Source organism: Bos grunniens, chromosome 3 (genome assembly GCF_055505025.1).
Source record: "Bos grunniens cultivar Pamir isolate PY7600 chromosome 3, Bosgru_T2T1.0, whole genome shotgun sequence".
NCBI classification, from domain to species: Eukaryota; Metazoa; Chordata; class Mammalia; order Artiodactyla; family Bovidae; genus Bos; species Bos grunniens.
The window spans coordinates 93,093,411-93,117,031 of NC_141167.1; the positions used below are offsets into that span (position 1 = coordinate 93,093,411).

General features: G+C 36.6%; 1 protein-coding gene and 1 long non-coding RNA gene across 6 annotated transcripts in view; one reads left to right on the forward strand and one right to left on the reverse strand.

Annotated features, from left to right (window-relative positions):
* Positions 1–23,621, reverse strand: part of LOC147376121 (uncharacterized) — a 49,756-nt gene that overhangs the window by 25,084 nt on the left and 1,051 nt on the right. For 2 of the 4 annotated variants that reach the window (XR_015160765.1, XR_015160763.1), the window contains exons 2-3: positions 22,453–22,560; positions 12,883–13,001 (exon numbers count right to left, since the gene is read on the reverse strand). This is a non-coding gene — a long non-coding RNA (uncharacterized LOC147376121). Of the gene's footprint in view, positions 1–12,882; positions 13,002–22,452; positions 23,539–23,621 lie in introns of those variants that run through there. The other 2 variants (XR_015160764.1, XR_015160762.1) reach the window with 2 other exon arrangements.
* TSHB (thyroid stimulating hormone subunit beta) lies at positions 3,742–11,744 on the forward strand. 2 transcript variants are annotated; one of them, XM_086392027.1, is made up of 3 exons: positions 3,742–3,882; positions 10,805–10,967; positions 11,407–11,744. In XM_086392027.1, exons 2-3 carry the CDS (start codon positions 10,806–10,808, stop codon positions 11,659–11,661), a joined length of 417 nt encoding a protein of 138 aa, XP_086248153.1. In that variant the 5' UTR covers positions 3,742–3,882; position 10,805; the 3' UTR covers positions 11,662–11,744. The 2 variants fall into 2 exon arrangements, with proteins under 2 accessions (XP_086248153.1, XP_086248152.1); XM_086392026.1 differs by lacking the exon at positions 3,742–3,882 and adding an exon at positions 6,295–6,544.

Consider the following 23,621-nt stretch of genomic DNA (forward strand, 5'->3'; position numbering starts at 1 on the left):
ATGTAGTGAAGGAAGTTAACTATATTATTAGTTTATTTTCCTTAGCTACCACAGATTAATTTGCTAACAATCTTTTATTGATTTTGACAGATAACAATACTATGAACTCCTTTTAAAGAAAAAGGTCTACTAAACAAAGATGAGAGAAGTTAAAATACTTTTTGGTGAGATTCATAACATATTGTTGATTAGTTGCTGAGAAGTGGTTACACGTGTTATTGTGAGTACAGTTAATACTGCTCATATTATTCAGCCAGAGAAATAATATCTAATTACCAAGAGGTTATATAAAGTAACAAAAATATAATGAAAGATATTATACTAAGGGTTAGAGAAATAAGTTTTGATATATAGGAAAGAAAAATTGATACTAATCTGACTATATGACACTACAAATTTTATTACAGAAAACATTAGCAATTCCTATTAACATTTATAGATGACCTTAATTTTAAAAATGTTTTCAAATGGATGGAACAAGTTTGCATAAATTCATATAAATCTGACATATTAGAGGCTTTAACTGGTTACCAAAAGAGAACAGCAAATTGACGTAATTTTTATACATATTAAATCAAAATTGTCTCTTCACTTCGGAGCTCCAAGATAATAAAATGATCAATATGCCCATTAGGTCCAGCTCTACTTGCTATCAATTATCTGTATTGTTTAAGAAAAGAGCATTAAAAGGAGTTTAATAAACAGATTTTGTTTCAAATTGCAGGCTGTTGTAATTTGACGCTTATAGATAACTCAGAGTTCAGATGAATAAACTGATGTTTAAAAAAGTATCTGTTGCATAGGATTTTAGAATTTTATGGAACTAGAGCATACTGCAAGGTAGAAAAGCACCTACTCTTTGAGGAGGGGAAAGTATTAGTAACTCTGATCCATATTCCAATGTCACTGCTCTGTTAAACTAATTGTGAATGGCTTTTTTTTTTCACCTTTGAAAGTGAGTTAAAATTTTAATGTAATAAAAAAGATATTAGGAAACTTGGACTTTAGCCTGGCTTTTCCTGTAACTATCTATAGAACATTGAAGCAGTTAATAACCTCTCTATGCACCAAATTATACATTCTGAGATTAGCATCTCTATGTTCACTTATGCATTCAATAAATATTTATTGAACATATCATATATACAATAGGCTGGTTTGAACTCTGAGGATACAGTGATGACCATGACAGATAAGCCCTTCCATTTATGGTGCTTATATTCTATTTGGAAAGGGAGAAACAGAGAAAAACATGTGAACAAATAATATAATATCAGAAGCTTATAAATGCTATGAAGAAAGTATGAGAGGGTAGAATAAAAAGTGATAGGGCTAGTGTGAGACAGTAAATTTGGTTGTCAAGGAAACCTTTTCTGGGGAAATAATGAGGAAGCCATTTCGAGATATGGTGAAAGAGCTCTTCATAATGAGCAAACAGCAAATGGAAAGCCCTGTTGCAAGAAAAGTTTAGAATGTTCAAAAGAGTATAGTAAAAGGAAGAGTGAAAAAGTAATACAACATGTATCCAGATAAGTAGGCACAGACTATTTCTATCTACTGGAATTTTAAAAACAGCTCTGTTGGGGGTATGACTGACATGCAATTAACTGTTAGTCGCTCAGTCATGTCTGACTCTTTGCGACCCCATGGACTGTAACCTGCCAGGTTCCTCTGTCCATAGAACTCTCTAGGCAAGGGTACTGGAGTAGGTAGCCATTCCCTTCTCCAGGGGATCTTCCTGACCCAGGAACCGAATCCATGTCTCCTGTGTCTCCTGCATTGCAGGCAGTTTTTTTCCAGCAGGTAAAGAATTGCCTGCAATGCAGGAGACACAGGAGACATGAGTTTGGTCCCTGGGTCAGGAAGATCCCTTGGAGAAGGAAATGGCAACCCATTCCAGTATTCTTGCCTGAAAAATCTCATGGACAGAGGAGCCTGGTGGGCTACAGTCCAAAGAGTTGCAAAGAGGTGGACAGGACTGAGCATGAGCAAGGTGAACATTGAAGCAATCTATAAATTATGGGCTTTCCCTGGTGGCTCAGATGGTAAAGAATCTGTCTGCAGTGCAGGAGATCCAGGTTCAATTCCTGGGTCAGAAAGATCCCCTGGAGGAGGAAATGGCAATCCACTCCAATATTCTTGCCCAGAGAATTCCATGAACAGACGAGCCTGGCGGGCTACACAGTCACAGTCCATGGGGTGGCAAAAAATCGGACAAGACTGAATGACTAACACTTAAATGACATATAATTAACTGCATGTATTAGATTTTTAGGGTGTTATAAAAAAGCATGACAATGGAATGGCTTAAACATCAAAAATTTCTTGTCTCATAGTTCTAGGGGTTAGAAGTCCAAGGTAAAATATTGGGAGGGTAGGGTCATGCCACTCCGAAGGTGCTGGGAAGGGATCTGTTCTAGGCCGATCTCCTAGTTTCTGGTAGTTCCTTGTGGCAAGGAACTTTAATCATCACATTGCATTCTCCCTGCTCCTATGTCTGTGTCCAAATTTCCCCATTTTATAAGGATACCAAATGATGTTGTTCTAGAGACCTAACCCACTTCATCTTAATTGATTTCATCTGCAATGCTCTATTTCCCAAATAAGGTCACATTCAGAGTTACTAGGGGTTGGCACTTCAGTGTATGAATTTTGGGGGTACAGAACATACTGGTGCATGTGTTTGAAGAGTACAATTTGATAGGTTTTGGCAAATGTATATCCTGTGAAATCATCATAATCAAGAAAAACATTATTACCCCTAAAAATATGTACATATTACCCCTAAAAATTTCCTGTGCCCCTTTGTCATCCCAGTCTTGTCTTTTTCCTTGTCTTTCCCCATCCCCATATAATCACTAACTGGCTTTTGCTCTAATGATTACTTTGTATTTTCTAGAATTTTATATAAACAATTATATGGCATGCACTTTTTTTGGTCTAGCTTTTTCACATAGAATAATATTTTTATTGAGGTAACAGTTTATAGCATTATATGCTTCATGTGTACAACTTTATAATTCAGCTTCTGAATAGACAACAGTGTGCTCACTACCAAGAGGCTAGTTTCTATCCATCACCATACAGTTGACTCCCTTTACCCATTTTGCCTTCTCACCAACCTTCTTTCTCCTCTGGTAGCCACCAATCTGTACTCTGTATCTATTTGTTTGTTTTTGTTTCTTTTGATTTTTAAAAATATTCCACATATGATTGGAATCATACATTATTTGTCTTTCTCCACCTGACTTATTTCACTTAGCTTAATACCCTCAAGGTACATCCATGTTGCTGCAAATGGAAAGATTTCATCTTTTTATGACTGAGTAGTTTTCCATCTTCTTTATGTATTCATCCAGTCATAGACATTTTAGGTTGTTTCCATATCTTAGCTATTCTGAATAATGCTGCCATGAACATAAGGGTGCATATATCTTTTTGAATTAGTATCTTTGTACTCTTCACATAAATACCCAGAAGTGAAATATATGGATCATATAGTTGTATTCTTAATTTTTGAGGAATTAACCATATTGTTTTTCATAGTGGCTGTGCAAGTTTACCTTTCTACCAAGTGTATGAGGGCTCCCTTTCCTCCACATACTCTCCAAGACTTGTAATTTTTTTCTGTATTCAGTAATAGCCACTCTGATGGGTATGAGGTGCTAACTCAGTGGTTCTGATTTGCATTTACCTATTAATAAGTGATGCTGGGCATGTTTTCATGTGTCTGTTGGCCATCTGTAATATCTATCCAGGTTCTGTGGTTATATTTTAATTGGGTTGTTTGTTTTTTCGATGTTCATTTGTATGAGTTCTTTATATTTCTTGGATACTAACTCCTCATCGGATATATGATTTGCAAGTATTTTCTACCATTTGGTAAGTTGTCTTTTAGTTTTGTTGATGGTTTATTCTTTGATGTGAAGAAGCTTTTTAGTTTGATGTAGCATTGTTTATTTATTTTTGCTTTTGTTTTCCTTGTCTGAGGAGACATATCCAGAGAGATATTGCTAAGACCAATGTCAAAGAGTATACTGCCTGTGTTTTCTCCTAGAGCTTTTATAGTTTAAGGTCTTAAATCCAAGTCTTTAATCCATTTTGGATTAGTTTTTGTGTATGCTATAAGATAATGGTCCATTGAACTGTTGACATATTGCTTTTGTTACAGTGAGGCAAACAGGTTAAAGGGGTAAAACTGAATTATGGCTGTGGAATGGAGAAAAGTGTATGTTGGTTCCAAAGATTCAGTAATTATTTTTTCAGGTACTCCCTCAGCCTTTTATGCATTCAACAAATTTATGCATTCAACAAATTTATGCATTCAACAAATATGTACTAGGTGCTGTAGCTAAATATTTTTAACTAAGTAAATGTTGAGTTATTATAAATTGTGGTTGTTGCTTAGTCACTAAGTCACATCCAACTCTTTTGCATCCCCTTGGACTGTAGCCTGCCAGTTTCCTATGTTCATGGGATTTTTCAGGCAAGAATACTGGAGTGGGTTGCCATTTCCTTCTCCAGGGGATCTTCCTGACCCAGGGACTGAACCTGCATTGGCAGGCAGATTCTTTACCAGAGTCACCTGGGAAGCTCTTAGTGCCAGGTTGGATCAATCACAAGGTGGATCAAGATTGTTGGGAGAAATGTCAACAAATTCACATATGCAGATGATACTACTCTAATATAGAAAGGGAAGAGGACCTAAAGAGTCTCTTGATGAGGGCAAAAGAGGAGAGTGAAAAAGCTGGCTTGAAACTCAATATTAAAAAAACTAAGACCATGGCATTCAGTCCCATCATTTAATGGCAAATAGAAGGGAAAAAAAATGGAAACAGTGAGAGACTTTATTTTCTTAGGCTTCAAAATCACTGCAGATGGTGACTGCAGCCATGAAATTAAAAGACACTTGCTCCTTGGAAGGAAAGCTACGGTAAACCTAGACATATTAAAAAGCAGAGATATCAATTTGCCAACAAAAGTACATATAGTCAAAGCTATGGTTTTTCTAGTAGTCATGTACAGATGTGAGAGTTGAACCATAAAGAAGGCTGAGCACCAAAGAACTGATCCCTTCAAATTGTGGCATTGGAGAAGACTATAGAGTCCCATGGATTGCAAAATCAAACTGGTCAATTCTAAAGGAAATCAATCCTGAATATTCATTGAAAGGACTGATGCTGAATCTCCAATATTTGGCCACCTGATGTAAAGAGCTGACTCATTTGAAAAGACCCTGATGCTTGGAAAGATTGAAAGCAAAAGGAGAAGAGGGCAGCAGATGATGATATGGTTAGATAGCATCATTGATTCAATGGATATGAATTTGAACAAACTCTGAGAGATAATGGAGGACAGGGGAGCTTGACGTGCTGCAGTCCATGGGGTGGCAAAGAGTTGGACATGACTTAGCGACTATACCACCACCACAACAATAACAGCAACAACTATTTATTGAGCATTTATTATATGCCAGACACTGTGTTAAGTGCTTTACACAAACACTGATATTACCTTCAAACAGGCAAAGAAACAGAAGTAAAAGAGAGCTCAAGCATGCTAATGTCGTATAGCTGGTAGATGACAGAACCAGGATTTGAGCTCAATCAGTTTGAGATCTCAAAATATTTGGCCATTTACTTAAATACTATTGTTTCCCACATGTAAATTTTATTTATTGTTTTAAATTCAAAGAAAAAACAAGATATTTTGAACTATTTTAATCAGCAAGTTTTAATCAGCAAGATATATACCAGTTGTCCTGGATTGCTATACAGTTGCCTTGGCTTTATAGATGAGCAATAATTTTATATATCTCTGAATAAGCATTTAGATAAAATTTGGGGCACTCAGATTTCCCCAAAATTTTCATTCCCAAGACTGCTGCTGCTGCTAAGTCACTTCAGTCGTGTCCGACTCTGTGTGACCCCATAGATGGCAGCCCACCAGGCTCCCCCATCCCTGGGATTCTCCGGGCAAGAACACTGGAGTGGGTTTCCATGTCCTTCTCCAATGCATGAAAGTGAAAAGTCAAAGTGAAGTCGCTCAGTCGTGTCCGACTCTTCACAACCCCATGGACTGCAGCCAACCCGGCTCCTCCATCCATGGGATTTTCCAGGCAAGAGTACTGGAGTAGGGTGCCATCACCTTCTCCCAAGACTGACATAGACTATATTAAGGGGTTTTTTTGTTTGTTTTGAATTTGTTTTTTCTCCTTCTGTGTTTATATTTTTTTTAATATTAATAAATATTAATAAAGGATGTATTTACAAGAGTAATTTTATTTTGAAATAGGAGAAAAGGAAAATTCATGCTACAATAATGTCACAGTTTCCAGAGGAAGATGTGAAGTTGTTTGTCTAAACACATTTTATTTGAGATTCAGTATGAATTTTCAATAGGTGGTTTTCAGATAAGAAAGCAGTAATTCAAATGTGATTATGTAAACAAGAGGATCAGAGAGGAATTATCCTGAAGGGTATAAAATGAACCAAGAGCTTTTAGTCTGGGTCATTACAACATCAGCTCACCAATGCAAAGTAAGGTAGGTGTCTACCCTGAGAAGGCTTTGTGAAACGAAATGTTGCTATTCCAAATTATTCTTATTTTCATCATTTTAGCAAGTTTTTAAAAATGGCAAATGGTGAGTGATAATTTGCTTTGATAAGCTCTAGGAATCCTAATTACTGCTCCAAAATTGTTCAATGGTGGGTGAAGATGAATAAACTACATATGTAAGGATAAGAAAATTTTCTACTGACTTCAAAGAAGAGGAAAAATTGGTCAATTCCCTAATGAAGGCTGATTGCTATTCATGGCCTTCCCTTACTGTTTACATTTGATTTAAATGTTTTAATCAATTGAATAATCTATGTATTAAATCCTGTCAATTACTAATGATTATTTTTGATGATAATGTACTTCTGAGAAAACTTGGAGTAAATTCAGTTTGGGGTACTTGTGGAGGTAATATACTCTGTATTATTTTAGTTGTAGTTAACCCGCCTTGGATAGTGTCCAAAGCACATATATATACCTTTTGTATACCTCTCTAGAAAAATATATTGCTTTAGCGTGGTTCCTGGATTGTTCATAGGGTGGACAATTGATTCTTTTCATAGCACAGTAGGGGATTTGGAGAGAAAAAATTTGTGAAAGAAACTAGAATAGAGAGAAATGTGCTTAGAATAAAGGTAGTAAGAACAAAAAAATGAGAGAAAATGTTGGGTAGGGGACAAAGCAAAGAGGATATCTTGGAATCAGGAAAAATGTTGCAAGTGTAGATGTAGATGATCATGGCACTGAAAAGGGCATCTCATCATTTGTGCCTGAAGTCATGCCTCTGTGCTTAGGTCCTCAATGAATCATTTATGAATACTTTTAAAGGAGGCGATTAAGTTGCAGAGGTTGAGAGTCCAGGTGACGATACAAGAGAAATTGTGGCAGGTCTTATAAGGAGGTATTAACTAACACTGATTTATATACTAAATGTTATATAGTTACACAGTCTTCTGTAGCATTCCAAGTGCTTCATGTGTATTGTTTTATTATGATTTTAGGAAGGAGTATATGGAAAAATGAAAGCACAGATTTCTTAGTTACACACAATTGCAATAAAATCTGGAAGCATAATTTTAGACCACTATTAGACCAGGGACCTGACACTAATTTATCACATAGAATCATACTCTGTATGTGCTGAAAAGTCCTTCCTTATCATCTTCTGGGTCTCAGTGTTTTTTTTACAGCTGAAGAAATTAAGGCCCAGAAAAATTCTCTGGGTGAAGTTTTACTATTTGCAGTAAAGGAGAAAGAATAATTCTTACTTTATTTACTGTTATATAGCAAAGATGATTCAGCACTTTTAATTTTTCTTTTGTTAGCTTGGAGTTTTACATTTAAAAGAGGAACTTCAGAACAATTTAGAGTGTCCATAATGGATATGAGAACAATGAGGAAAAGTTCCAAGACTGTTTTTTAAAAATTCTACAGTTTCAAAAAGGATCAGATGTACTTGTCTCTTTCTGCTTTGCAGATGGGGAAATTAGGCCAGACAGATTCAATATTTTAGTTGATTTCTCATAGACCTATGGGAGATCTTGAAATGTGTTGCTTACCTTCAGAACCGATATTCTCATCACTAGGTTAGCACATATCTATTTTATATAGATTGTATGCCTAAAAGTTAAAATACGTGAAATTAATTATTTCCTATGGCAAAAATCCAGTGGTTGGCTGGCTAAATGGGCAAGAACTGTATGATCATGGTGTGTGAGCACTTTATGTCATTTACTCAGTCAATACTTTTAAGATCCTTCAGAGGATTCTCTAAGTCTGTGGCTCTAAAATAATGGAACCAGCTCTACCATAGAGGGAGCTCACATTTGTGAAGCACTGAGAAAACCAGACTCTATGAGCAAGGAATTCTTGTAATTTTGCTCTTGTGCTTTTAACCTGTTCTTTTGCTGTACACAATTTCTGTAATTTTGTTTGTTGGTATTTCATACCAAGAATATGCAAATTTTATTTGAAAGTATTTACCAGAAAACCCTTTTTAGTGGGTGAGTTCACTTCCTTGTCCATATAGAAAAAGTCTTTGATTATTGTGGTGTCAGAGTCATAGTTTCAAGTCTCTGAGCACTTAAAACACTAACTACTTTTTGTAAACATTTGTTCTTATTTATCTTGAGTGGATATCTAGGAGTAGAATTGCTGGGTCATCAGTTAAGTATATGTGTAATTTTATAAGAAACTGTCAAGCTGATTTTCAAAATATTTTTATGTATCATTTTACCATCCCACCAACAGCATATGAAGGTTCTATTTACTCAAAATCATCACCAACACGTGGTGTTATCAGTTAAACAATAGGTATTTTTCTTAATTAGTGTTCATCGTTATCTTTCACTAGACTGTCAGCCCTTGAGGTCAAAGACTATAACATCCATTTTATATCTCTCAGTGCCTAGTTAAAATGCTCAATGTATATTTGTCTAGTTCATCTGTAGTTCTCATTCTGCAAATAGGAGACTGGTTGGAATGGCCACTAATCTCTGGAAGCTGACATTTAAAATACCTGTTAGCTTATTGACTTGTTGTTTCATTTTTTTCTTATGAGTTAATTAAAGACAAAAATTCTTTAACTTGTTAACTGAGGCTGAGTCCATGAGATTTCAATTAATGGAAGTTTTAGTATATGCAGTTTAAAAATGCTATTGGAATATAATTGATAGATTTGAGGAAAATTTGAGAAAAATCTTGATACAGTCTTCTTGATTGAATGAAAGTGAAGGTGAAGTCACTCAGTTGTGTCCAACTCTGCGATCCCATTGACTGTAGCCTATCAGGCTCCTCCGTCCATGGGATTTTCCAGGCAAGAAAACTGCAGTGGGTTGCAATTTCCTTCTCCAGGAGATCTTCCCGACCCAGGGATTGAACCTGGGTCTCCTACATCTGAGCCACCAGGGAAGTCATTCCACCATAGTTTGGCCCCAGATTGAGTAACAATGTTTAATGAATTATAATTTATTTAATAAAATAATAAAACAAGTTTGTGTTCAAAGCTATTCCATGAAGATATGTATTTTCTTTTCTGACTATGATCCTTGAGAAGGTAAAGAATCCAAATATGCCAAGCCAACTGTACGGTATTTATAAGATGAAAAAAATCTTCTTAATCTTTGAAGTGATCAACTTATATCCCAAAGTCTCAAACTTGATTATCCCCTCTCAGTGGCAAAACTGTCATAACATTATCCAGCTCATTACAATGACCAGTTGATAGTGAACACACTCTTCATCAGGGGGCTCTCATTATTTAGGGCCTGAAATCATACCTCTGTGTTTAGGTGCTCAATGAATCATTTATGAATGATTTTAAAAGAGGCAATTAAGTTGCAGAGGTTGAGAGTCCTCTTATGTCTTCCATGTAGCCAAAACTTATTTTACTTTCCTGGCTAACCTACAGTGGGCCTGTCATCCTTGATTGTGTTACTCTCATTGTGTCAACCTATATTTTTTGCCTCCATAATCTTTTTAAGATAATGAGTTCCATACAACTTCAAGTAAAATAATTTTATTTTTCCAACTCTATTTCTTTCAACTTTAAAGGAATATCCCAAGGGTTAAGAAGAGGGGTTTTCAGATTGCTGGGTTTAGCCCCGTAACACCAGTGTAATTTTAATTGACCATTTTTGGACTTTCTCTAGCCTTGTCTTTCTTGACAGACATTGAGTAGAATCATACACAAGATTATTTGCATTATTTGAGCTGATACTCAAGTTTGATCATTCACTTCCTTGATTTCTTTGCCCTTTCTTATTATGACCAATTTGTTGGCCTTTTAAGCTATTGAACCAAAATTTTTAGAAAAGCACGTTTCTGGGAACGCCCTTATTGAAGCCTATTAACTCACTTCTTACAATGATAAAGGCAGGTATTTTGATTGTTTCCAATGAATGAATTATTTTGTTCTTAGTTGACTACATGTCCCTGCTACTTTTCTGTTGTAGTGTTTCAGCCTCGCCATTTCACTGGATCTAAGCGGCACTTGCAAGCAGGACTTTCACTCTGTGAGCTTTGTCATGATGGGGTACATGGATCATAGCCACATCTAAGTGTGCACAGAAAGCTTATTGAGAAAATTAACTATTCAAAAACACTAATATAGGGTCTAAGACAAAGTAGGTATTCAATACATACATATATTTGTACACACACAAATACACATTATAGCACTTTCCAAACGTCCCTTCTGAATGTTCTAAAGGATACATGTAATATCTTAATCTTATCTTTGATTTAGCATGACTGCTATCTTCCTGATGTCCATGATTTTTGGCCTTGCATGTGGACAAGCAATGTCTTTTTGTATTCCAACTGAGTATACGATGCATGTCGAAAGGAAAGAATGTGCTTACTGCCTAACCATCAACACCACCATCTGTGCTGGATATTGTATGACACGGGTACGTAGTGCATTTCAGTTCTTTTAGCTGAAAATTAGATAAACCTAGACCCAGTCCTTTTCTATCCAGAAAGAAAATGAGATAAACCACAACCTCATTTCCAAAATCTAATTCTTGTTGGCTCTGTAGAGGTAGAGTGCACAGGTTACAGTGTATACTCAGCACAGTGGACACAGATAACTGTTTGTAACAGCTTTTTCCAAAATTTATTTAAATGGCATATTGGTCGCATGATATAAGATGAAAGAGAGGGAGTGTCACTTTTATCTCAATGGGGTTTAGTGTGGATATATTAAGTTGGCATTGGGAAATGGAACTAAAGAATCCTCCTCGAGTCCTATTTATGACAAAATAATGTTAATTAATTTTTATCTGTTTCCATTACTATATATTTTCTAAAGTCCTATCGCATTATGCTCCTTTTAAATTCTTTCCTCAGGATGTCAATGGCAAGCTGTTTCTTCCCAAATATGCCCTGTCTCAGGATGTCTGTACATACAGAGACTTCATGTACAAGACTGCAGAAATACCAGGATGCCCACGCCATGTTACTCCTTATTTCTCCTACCCGGTAGCTATAAGCTGTAAGTGTGGCAAGTGTAATACTGACTATAGTGATTGTATACATGAGGCCATCAAAACAAACTACTGTACCAAACCTCAGAAGTCCTATATGGTGGGATTTTCTATCTAATTTTAATAGTAATGTAATTTGCAATTTGGTTAAATGTATTTACCTAGAATAAAACTAATAAAATATTGACATATTTCACAACACCTTGTGTACATTTGAGTACTATTTCATCCATATCCTACCCATTCATGCATTAGAGAGCTTAAGGGCTTTAGAAGAAAAGGGGAGTGAAAGAGCATTTCCAGCTCATATGAAGAATGATTTCCACATGAAAGGGCAGAGTGGTAAAATGAAGAACAGGGACATGAGTTACTAATGAAAGCCAGTCTTAAGTAGACTCTTTTAACAGAGGGCCATGAGGTTCATCTTAGCCTATTAATAGAAAATGAATATGGGAAAGCTACAGAGTAGTGTTATCAGGCCCTGAAGTAACACATGGCATCAGTGTACTGGAGACACCTACTTCCAAAGGCTGAAACAAGACTGGAGCAGAGGGGAAGAGTAAGGAATATGTGAAATTTGCAATATAGTACTTTATCCTGTCATTCAAATGCACAAGATAAAACTTCACCAAAACTCAGTAAACAGTATATTCTAATCTATTTAATTACTCTGGTGGGCCTACTGACTTATGAAAGCTATACTCCAAAAGCTTAGATAAGAGGCCATGATCATTTTACATGTAGAAGTCTAAATCCTTTGTAGTCTTTCAGGTAATTTGAGACATTTTTCAGCAACTTGTGCTGTTTGGGCTTTTGATGTCATGAAAAACTAGTATAATTATGAAAGATTTTAGAAATAGTGGTAGAGTGTGAAGGGATTTCATTGAGAGGAATCATCTTAAATTCTAACCTAAACCTTCAGTATGGAAACACTGTTTTCCAGTAAATTTGCTTAGTAAGTGTTTTGTTTTTCTTTTCCTTTCTTAAGTACTCTTTCATGAGAGTTTGATTTCAAGAGCTGTGTGAAGTGACAGACCTAGTCCCCTGCAGACCTGACCTCAGAAGGATGGCTTATCCTGTATTTTCCATTTCTCTCTATCCAAATTTTGGATAGAGAATTTGCCACTGGGTGAAAACCATTGTCAGCAGGGTCAGTTGTCTTTGCTATATCCCACAGTCACTGGTTGCATTAACGTGGGCATCATGTAAATACCTGCAGGCTGACAGTGTCAGGGGATGCTAAGGCAGTGCAGATGGATTAGTACCCAAACCCATGCTCCGCCAAGGACACAGTAGTTGTACATTTATATGCAAAGTCAGGAATCCAAATTATTCTTACCTTAATATCTGAAGTTGATATTAGGATGAGCTCCAAATATTAATCTGGGTCTTCGGGTTCTTGTATTGCTTGATGACATGAACACTTAAAGCTGCAGGATTATAACATTCCCTCTGAATCTGTATATTGAATATAGATATTTGATTAATGAGTAAAAAGTCTAATGTTTAAACCTAACTGGTACTAATCACATAAGACTTTCACAGAATCTGAAAAATGTTTTTCAAGAACTTGAACTGTGGAAAGGCTATGAGGTTCAGAGAGAGCCCTTATAAATATTCAAGCTCAGAAGACTTTTTTTTAAATTAATTAATTTATTTTAATTGGAGGCTACTTACTTTACAATATTGTAGTGGTTTTTGCCATACATTGAGATGAATCAACCACGGGCGCACATGTGTTCCCCATCCAGAACCTCCCTCCCGCCTCCCTCCCAATTCCATCCCCCAGGGTCATCCCAGTGCACCAGCCCTGAGCACCCTGTCTCATACATCAAACCTGGACCAGCAATCCACTTCACATATGATAATATACACATTTCAACGCTACCCTCTCAAATCATCCCACCCTTGCCTTCTCCCACAGAGTCCAAAAGACTGTTCTTTACATCTGTGTCTCTTTTGTTGTCTTGCATATAGGGTCATCACTACCATCTTTCTAAATTTCATATATATGCATTAGTATACTATATTGGTGTTTTTCTTTCTGACTTACTTCACTCTGTATAATAGGCTCCAGTTTCATCCACTTCATTAGAACTGATTCAAATGCATTCTTCTTAATGGCTGAGTAATTCTCCATTGTGTATATGTACCACAGCTTTCTTATCCATTTGCCTGCCAATGGACGTCTATGTTGCTTCCATGTCCTGGCTATTGTAAACAGTGCTGCGGTGAACATTGGGGTACATGTGTCTCTTTCAATTCTGGTTTCCTCAGTGTGTATGCCCAGCAGTGGGCTTGCTGGGTCATATGGCAGTTCTATTTCCAGTTTTTTAAGGAATCTCCACACTGTTCTCCCTAGTGGCTGTACTAGTTTGCATTCCCACTGACAGTGTAAGAGGGTTTCTTTTTCTCTACACCCTTTCCAACATTTATTGTTTGTAGACTTTTTGAGAGCAGCCATTTTGACTTGCATGAGATGGTACCTCATAGTGGTTTTGATTTGCATTTCACTGATAATGAGTGATGTTGAGCAGTTTTCATGTGTTTGTTAGCCATCTGTATGTCTTCTTTGGAGAAATGTCTGTTTAATTCTTTGGCCCACTTTTTGTTTGGGTCATTTGTTTTTCTGGAATTGAGCTGCAGGAGTTGCTTGTATATTTTTGAGATGAATTCTTTGTCAGTTGCTTCATTTGCTATTATTTTCTCCCATTCTGAAGGCTGTCTTTTCACCTTGCTTATAGTTTCCTTTGTTGTGTAAAAGCTTTTAAGGTTAATTAGGTCCCATTTGTTTATTTTTGCTTTTACTTCCATTACTCTGAGAGGTGGGTCATAGAGGATCGTGCTGTGATTTATGTCAGAGAGTGTTTTGCCTATGTTTTCCTCTAGGAGTTTTATAGTTTCTGATCTTACGTTTAGATCTTTAATCCATTTTGAGTTTATTTTTGTCTATGGTGTTAGTGTTCTAGTTTCATTCTTTTACAAGTGGTTGACCAGTTTTCCCAGAACCACTTTTTAAAGAGATTGTCTTTTCTCCATTGTATATTCTTGCCTCCTTTGTCAAAGATAAGGTGTCCATAGGTGCATGGATTTATCTCTAGGCTTTCTATTTTGTTCCGTTGATCTATATTTCTGTCTTTGTGCCAGTACCATACTGTCTTGATGACTGTGGCTTTGTAGTAGAGCCTGAAGTCAGGTAGGTTGATTCCTCCAGTTCCATTCTTCTTTCTCAAGATAACTTTGGCTATTTGACGTTTTTTGTATTTCCATACAACTTGTGTAATTATTTGTTCTAGTTCTCTGAAAAATACTGTTGGTAGCTTGATAGGGATTGCATTGAATCTATGATTGCTTTGGGTAGTATACTCATTTTCATTATATTGATTTTTCCAATCCATGAACATGGTATATTTCTCCATCTATTTGTGTCATCTTTGATTTCTGTCATCAGTGTTTTATAGTTTTCTATATATAGGTCTTTTGCTTCTTTAGGTAAATTTATTCCTAAGTATTTTATTCTTTTCATTGCAATGGTGAATGGAATTGTTTCCTTAATTTCTCTTTCTGATTTCTATATTGTTAGTGTATAGGAATGCCAAGGATTTCTGTGTGTTAATTTTATATCCTGCAACTTTACTATATTCATTGATTAGCTCTAGTAATTTTCTGGTGGAGTATTTAGGGTTTTCTATGTAGAGGATCATGTCATCTGCAAACAGTGAGCGTTTTACTTCTTCAGAAGACATTTGTCATGTGGGCTTTCTCCTTCATTAAGGAGGCTAGGCCTGGACATGGGTATAGTGGCCTGTACCACCATGGAATCTTACAGTGGGTGCATCAGAGACAACTTGTTTCCTTCCACTGAAGGCAAACCATTTGAGTTAGACACACATATGTTGTATTAAACTACTTTTGAAAATGGAGTTGTCCAAGCAAAGAATCCTTGAAAAGAGCTTTGGAATTGGCATGACCCACAATTTACCTCAACTGGATCCATAAACTTGAGTATATGGAAATGCTGTTTTGGAAAGTATTAGTATTCTTTGGGTTTAGAAGTGAGACAATAAATAGAGAACTTAGAATAAATAAGAAATAAATAACAAATGAGCATAAATGAGAAACTGAAGAATAATTGCTTGTGTGAGAAGAGAAAGATGGAAATTTGGGAACATGTTCTGAATTGGTCTCTAATTCAATCTCAGGTTTGAAGGAGTCAGTTTTTGGCAGAGGATATTTGAGATTCAATTCCTTAAAAAGAGTCCCTCTTGTTTCTCATTTGACTTTGCAATATAAAGAGTTCTTTCGTAACCTAATGGATTTGGAATCAGTGCAATAATCTTTGCATTTCTAATGGCCAAACTCTTTAGAAGTAAGTGAATGTACCAAGATGATATATTGTCAGGTAATAGTGTGATGATTCCTGATAAAAGGAAATTCAAGTAATACAAGTTCTCTTTTAGAGGAAATGTACCTCAACATAATAAATGTCATATATACAAGCCCATAGAAAACATCATACCAATGAAAACGTTTTCTCTAAGATGAAGAACAAGACAAGAATATTCACTCTCACCATAGTATTGGAAGTCCTAGCCAGAGCAAGTAGGCAAGAAAAAGATAAAAGATGTCCAAATTGGAAATGAAAATGGTCACTGCATGACACTATATATAGAAAACCCTAAAGACTTCTGAAACATGTATAATATCATGTATTAAATGGGTTGCCAGTCCAGGTTTGATGCACAATACTGGATGCTTGGGGCTGGTGCACTGGGACGACCCAGAGGGATGGTATGGGGAGGGAGGCGGGAGGAGGGTTCAGGATGGGGAACACATGTATACCTGTGGTAGATTCATTTTGATATTTGGCAAAACTAATACAATATTGTAAAATTTAAAAATAAAATTAAAAAAAAAGATTTCTTCAAAAAACTGTGAGAACTAATAAATGAATTCAGTAAAATTTCAGGATACAAAATCATGCATAGAAATTGGTTGCATTTCTATACATTAGTAATAAAGTAACAGAGAAATTAATAAAACCATCCTATTTACAATTGCATCAAAAATAATAAAATACCCAGGAGGTAAAAGTCCAGTACACTGAAAACTATAGGACATTGATTAAAGAAACTGAAGAAGACCCAAATAAATGGGAAGATATTCTGTGCTCATGGACTAGAAGAATTAATGTTGTTAAAGTAAATTTCCATACTACCCAAAATGATCTACATAATTCAATTCAATCTTTATCAAAATTCCAATGCTAGTTTTTACAAAACTAGAACAAACAATTCTAAAATTTGTATGGAACCACAAGAGACCTCAAATAAACAAAGCAAATTTGAGAAAGAAGAACAAAGCTGGAGCATCATCCTCCCTGATTTCAAACTATATTGCAAATCTATAGTTATCAAGACAGTATGGTATTGGCATTAAAAAAGACAATCAATTGAACAGAATAGAGCACCTAGAATAAAACCATGCATATATGGTCAATTAATATACAACAAAGAAGCCAAAATTATACAATGTGGAAAGAATAGTCTCTTTAATAAATGGTGTTGAGAAAACTGGACATCAATCTGCAAAAGAATGAAACTGAACTACTTTGTTACAGCATATACAAAAATCAACTTAAAATGAATGAAAGACTTAAAGGTAAGACCCGATTCCATAAGACTCATAAAAGAGAATGCAGGCAGTATGCTCTTTGATGTTGGCTTTAGCAATATTTTTTCAATCTGTCTCATCAGACAATGGAAACAAAAGCAAAAATGAACAACATAAAACTAAAAATCTTCTGCACAGCAAAGGAAACTATCAACAAGATAGAAAGACAACCTACTAAATAGGAGAAGGTATTTGCAAACAATATATCCCAAGGGGTTAATATCCCAAATAAACAAAGACTCATATAACTCGACATCAAAAAGATACATAAGCAATCTGATTAAAAAATGAGCAGAGGACCTGAATAGACAGTTTTTCCAAAAAATACATACAGATGGCCAACAGGTACATGAAAAAATGTACAGTGTCACTAGTCTTTGGGAAATGCAAATAAAAACCACAATGAGATAGCATCTAACACCCGTTAAATGGCTATTATCAAAAAGAAAACAAATAGCAAGGAGAAAAGGAAACCCTTGTACACTGTTGGTGGGTTATAAATTGGAGCCACCATGGAAGACTGTATGGAGTTTCCATTAAAAAATTGAAAATAGAGCTACCATATGATCCAGCAATTCCACATTTGGATATTTATCTAAAGAAAATGAAAACACTAACTGGAAAAGATATATGCACCTCTATGTTCATTCCTGCACTATTTATAATAGTCAAGATTGTAGCATCGTTGAAAACAACTAAGTGGCCATGGATGGATAAAGTTTTAGTAGATGTATATAATAGACCACTGCTCAGCAGAGAAGGAAATCTTCCCGTTTTTGACAACATGGATGGACCCTGAATGTACTACAAGTGAAAAATTCTGATGGAGAAAGACAAATACCATTTGATTTCACTTATATGTAGCAAAAACCCCCAAATAAGCCCAGAGAAAAAGATAACAGATAAGTGGTTGCCAGAAGAGGAGGGTGGGGGTGGGTGGGTAGATGAAATAGATGAAGGGAGTCAAAAGGAACAAACCCCCAGTTATAAAATAAACAAGTCATAGGGGTGTACAGCGTGGTGACTGTGGTTAATAATAGTGTTGCATAGTTGAAAATTACTGAGAGTAAATCTTAAAAATTCTCATCACTAGAAAAAAATTCTTTAACAATTTATGATGACAGATATTACCTAGACTTCTTGTGGTGATCATTTTGAAATATTTACAAATATTGAATCATTAATTCATATACCTGAAAGTAATATATGTCAATTATACCTCAATTTTTTAAAAGTTTATTTTTTTCTGTATGAGATTGCCTCCTTTACTGAGCAGCAAGTCTGAGTTTAGGTGCAATAAAAATTCTTTTTTTTGTGGTATCTTTCACTCTACTTTTAATGTTAAGTATTAAGTTCTTCCCTACCCTCTCGTTTCTCCTGGCCAATTTCTATTTAGCTTTTAACACAGCTATGTCTCACTTTCTCTACTTCTATTACTTTTTACTTGACTCATTTGTATGGGTTCTTCAGGACTCAGTTTGGTGTCCTTAAAATTCAGGAAGCCTCTCTCCTCTGACCATCCTCTCCAAGGCTGAGTGGATCCACTCTGGGTTAACAATAATCATAGCACTTACCTCATGGTAATTATACTTTCCTGTTTTCCACTCTAACCTCCTTGAGGGCAGAGACTTACTTTGTTCATATTAGCATATCAGCAGTCTCATATAGAGTTTTTTCAAGTGTACAAAATAGTAGTTCCAAAACAAAGTAAAAAAATAATTCTAATGTTAGAGTGGGTTGCAAAGAAATAGAGGAAAACAACAGAATGGAAGAGACTAGAGATCTCTTCAAGAAAATTAGAGATATCAAGGGAACATTTCATGCAAAGATGGGCTCAATAAAGGAGAGAAATGGTACGTACCTAACAGAAGCAGAAGATATTAAGAAGAGGTGGCAAGAATACACAGAAGAACTGTACAAAAAAAGATCTTCCCGACCCACACCCACATGGTGTGATCACTCACACTCACCTAGAGCCAGACATCCTGGAATGTGAAGTCAAGTGGGCCTTAGGCAGCATCACTATGAACAAAGCTAGTAGAGGTGATGGAATTCCAGTTGAGCTATTTCAAATCCTAAGAGATGATGCTGTGAAAGTGCTGCACTCAATATGCCAGCAAATTTGGAAAAGTCAGCAGTGGCCACAGGACTGGAAAAGGTCAGTTTTCATTCCAGTCCCAAAGAAAAGCAATGCCAAAGAATGCTCAAACTACCGCACAGTTGCACTCATCTCACATGCTAGCAAAGTAATGCTTAAAATTCTCCAAGCCAGGCTTCAGCAATATGTGAACTGTGAACTTCCAGATGTTCAAGCTGGTTTTAGAAAAGGCAGAGGAACCAGAGATCAAATTGACAACATCCACTGGATCATCAAAAAAGCAAGAGAGTTCCAGAAAAACATCTATTTCTGCTTTATTGACTATGCCAAAGCCTTTGACTGTGTGGATCACAACAAACTGTGGAAAATTCTGAAGGAGATGGGAATACCAGACCACCTGACCTGCCTCTTGAGAAACCTATATGCAGGTCAGGAAGCAACAGTTAGAACTGGACATGGAACAACAGACTGGTTCCAAATAAGAAAAGGAGTATGTCAAGGCTGTATATTGTCACCCTGCTTATTTAACTTATATGCAGAGTACATCATGAGAAATTCTGGGCTGGATGAAGCACAGGCTGGAATCAAGATTGCCGGGAGAAATATCAATAACCTCAGATATGCAGATGACACCACCCTTATGGCAGAAAGTGAAGAAGAACTAAAGAGCTTCTTGATGAAAGTGAAAGAGGAGAGTGAAAAAGGTGGCTTAAAGCTCAACATTCAGAAAACTAAGATCATGGCATTGGGTCTCATCACTTCATGGCAAATAGATGGGGAAACAGTGGAAATAGTGGCTGACTATTTTCTGGGCTCCAAAATCACTGAAGATGGTGATTGCAGCCATGAAATTAAAAGATGCTTACTCCTTGGAAGGAAAGTTATGACCAACCTAGACAGCATATTAAAAAGCAGAGACATTACTTTGTCAACAAAGGTCCGTCTAGTCAAGGTTATGGTTTTTCCAGTAGTCATGTATGGATGTGAGAGTTGGACTATAAAGAAAGCTGAGCACCAAAGAATTGATGCTTTTGAACTGTGGTGTTGGAGAAGACTCTTGAGAGTACCTTGGACTGCAAGGACATCCAACCAGTCCATCCTAAAGGAGATCAGTCCTGGATGTTCATTGGAAGGACTGATGTTGAAGCTGAAACTCCAATACTTTGGCCACCTGATGCGAAGAGCTGACTCATTGGAAAAGACCCTGATGCTGGGAAAGATTGAGGGCAGGAGGAGAAGGGGACAACAGACGATGAGATGGTTGGATGGCATCACTGACTCAATGGACATGGGTCTGGGTAGACTCCGGCAGTTGGTGATAGACAGGGAGGCCTGGCGTGCTGAGGTTCATGGGGTCACAAAGAGTTGGACATGACTGAACGACTGAACTGAACTGAACTGAAGAGTGGGTTGCATCTTACAAGACAGAGAGACCCAGAGAAAAATACAGGAACTCTAGCTATGGCTCTTGATATATAGTTGTTAAATTAGAATTGGGAAATATATCAAAAACTATTCATTAATTCAACAGGTGAATGTGTTCAAATAGGTATTTGTCATTTGTGGAAGTATCTTTCAGTTTAGTTCAGTTCAGTTCAGTTGCTCAGTCGTGTCTGACTCTTTGCGACCCCATGAATCGCAGCACGCCAGGCCTCCCTGTCCATCACCATCTCCCGGAGTTCACTCAAACTCACGTCCATCAGGTCAGTGATGCCATCCAGCCATCTCATCCTCTGTCGTCCCCTTTTCCTCCTGCTCCCAATCCCTCCCAGCATCAGAGTCTTTTCCAATGAGTCAACTCTTCGCATGAGGTGGCCAAAGTACTGGAGTTTCAGCTTTAGCATCATTCCTTCCAAAGAGCACCCAGGGCTGATCTCCTTTAGAATGGACTGGTTGGATATCCTTGCAGTCCAAGGGACTCTCAGGAGTCTTCTCCAACACCACAGTTCAAAAGCATCAATTCTTTGGCGCTCAGCTTTCTTCACAGTCCAACTCTCACATCCATACATGACCACAGGAAAAACCATAGCCTTGACTAGATGGACCTTTGTTGGCAAAGTAATATTTCTGCTTTTGAATATGCTATCTAGGTTGGCCATAGCTTTCCTTCCAAGGAGTAAGAGTGTTTTAATTAGTTATACACAATTATGCATGTTTCAATTATATTAGGTTGGTGCAAAAGTAATTGCAGTTTTTGCATTGTTGACATTTGTCATTTGATATTGGAATACCTTCTTTAAAAATGTGATTATGTTAAAACATCATTTTAATGCACATTTCTCGTGCTATGTTTTTTCCTAATGATTTATTACTTGGTCTTTATTTTAGGCTAGGGAAACAATGTTAGACAAAAAGCAAATTAGAATGATTTTCTTATTTGAGTTCAAAATGGATTGTAAAGCAGTAGACAGCTTACAACACCAACAATACCTTTGGCCCAGGAACTGCTAATGAATATACAGTGGTGGTTCAAGAAGTTTTGCAAAGGAAATGAGAGCCTTGAAGACGAGGAGCATAGTGGCTGGCCATCAAAAGTTGACAATGACCAACTCAGAGCCATTATCGAAGCTGATCCTCTTAAAACTTCATAAGAAGTTCCCCAAGAATTCAACATCAGCCAGTCTATGGTCTTTTGGCATTTGAATCAAATTGGAAAGGTGAAAAAGCTTGATAAGTGGGTGCCTGATGAACTGACTGAAATTTTTTAAAAATTGTCATTTTGAAGTGTTGTCTTTTCTTATTCTACACAATGACAAACCATTTCTTGATCAGATTGTGATATGTGATGAAAAGTGTATTTTATTTGACAACTGCTGATGACCAGCTCAGTGGTTGGACCAAGAAGAAGCTCCAAAGCACTTCCCAAAACCAAACTTGCACCAAAAAAAGGTCATGGTCCCTAATTGGTGTTGTGCTGCAGATCTGATCCACTACAGCTTTCTGAATCCCAGCAAAACCATTACATCTGAGAAGTATGCTTAGCAAACTGATGAGATGCACTGAAAACTGCAATGCCTGCACCTGATATTGGTCAAAAGAATGGGTCCAATTCTTCTCCATGACAATGCCCGACTGCATGTCACACAACCAACACTTCAAAAGTTGAATGAGTTGGGCTGCCTCATCAGCCATATTTACCTGATCTCTTGCCAACTGATTACTACTTCTTCAAGCATCTTGACAACCAGCAGCAAGCAGAAAATGCTTTCCAAGAATTCGTCGAATCCCGAAGCACAGATTTTTACACTACAGGAATAAACAAACTTAATTCTCATTGGCAAAAATGTGTTGATGGTAATGGTTCCTATTTTGATTAATAAAGATATGTTTGAGTGAATTATAATGGTTTAAAATTCACATCCGAAATCATAATTACTTTCATGCCAACCTAATAATTAACAAAACTCATAAACATAATAATTATAACAATAGGTAATATTTATCAATGTCAGGTATGCTAGGCACTTTGCTAATTATACCTTTTAATTTAATTTAAATTTCTTCTATTTAATATAAGTAAAACCATCATAAGTTATACAGGACAAAATCAAAACAACATCAAAATTTTGGAAGTGTTACTGGCATATTAGCTAAAAACTTTGTGAAATCAGCATAGATTTTGCTTTGCAGCTTTCTGGACATATTACTTCTATTCTTCAATGTGTTCCATGTCCCTAGGAGACAGCCATCTGAATAGTGGACTCCTGAAATGTATTTAGTCATCCTTGTTAAAATGAGAATATCAACAAAATGATTAATAACAACATGTTGCATTGGTGTAGTCTTTTTACCTTTCAAAGGACACCCACATGCAATACCTCACAGGTACATCTTATAGAAAAAAGAGTCATGTTGAAAGAAAATAGAAACCTTTTGTCTCTCTTAAAATATGCGTGTGTGTATGCTATGTCCCGTCAGTTACCTGTGACTCTTTGTGACCCTATGGACTGTAGCACACCAGGCTCCTCTTGATTCTTCAGGCAAGAATACTGGAGTGGGTTGCCATGCCCTCCTCCAGAGGATCTTCCTGACTCAGGGATTGAACCTCTGTCTCCTGTGGCTCATGCATTGCAGGTGGATTCTTTACTGCTGAGCCACTAGGGAAGCCCATCTTAAAATATACCTTGACACAAATTTGATTTTGATGAGCCCAAACTAAGATGATGTAGTTAAGCAACTAACTTCAAAGGCCCGTTAGTGCTCCCTCCTATGGGTAGGGAAAATGGGGTTGCTGAAATCAAGGGCCTGGTGGTCAAAGAGCATTAAAAGGGAGCAGTGTGCAATTTTACAGGTTGTATTTTGGATAA

What these genes read in the sequence shown, in the direction of transcription:
- TSHB (XM_086392026.1), top strand. Translation starts at nt 6,486, where the DNA reads ATGAACCAAGAGCTTTTAGTCTGGGTCATTACAACATCAGCTCACCAA. An exon ending in GCTCACCAATGCAAAGTAAG is followed by an intron (nt 6,545 to 10,804) that starts GTAGGTGTCTAC and finishes TCTTTGATTTAG; the next exon opens with CATGACTGCTATCTTCCTGA. An exon ending in CTGGATATTGTATGACACGG is followed by an intron (nt 10,968 to 11,406) that starts GTACGTAGTGCA and finishes TTCTTTCCTCAG; the next exon opens with GATGTCAATGGCAAGCTGTT.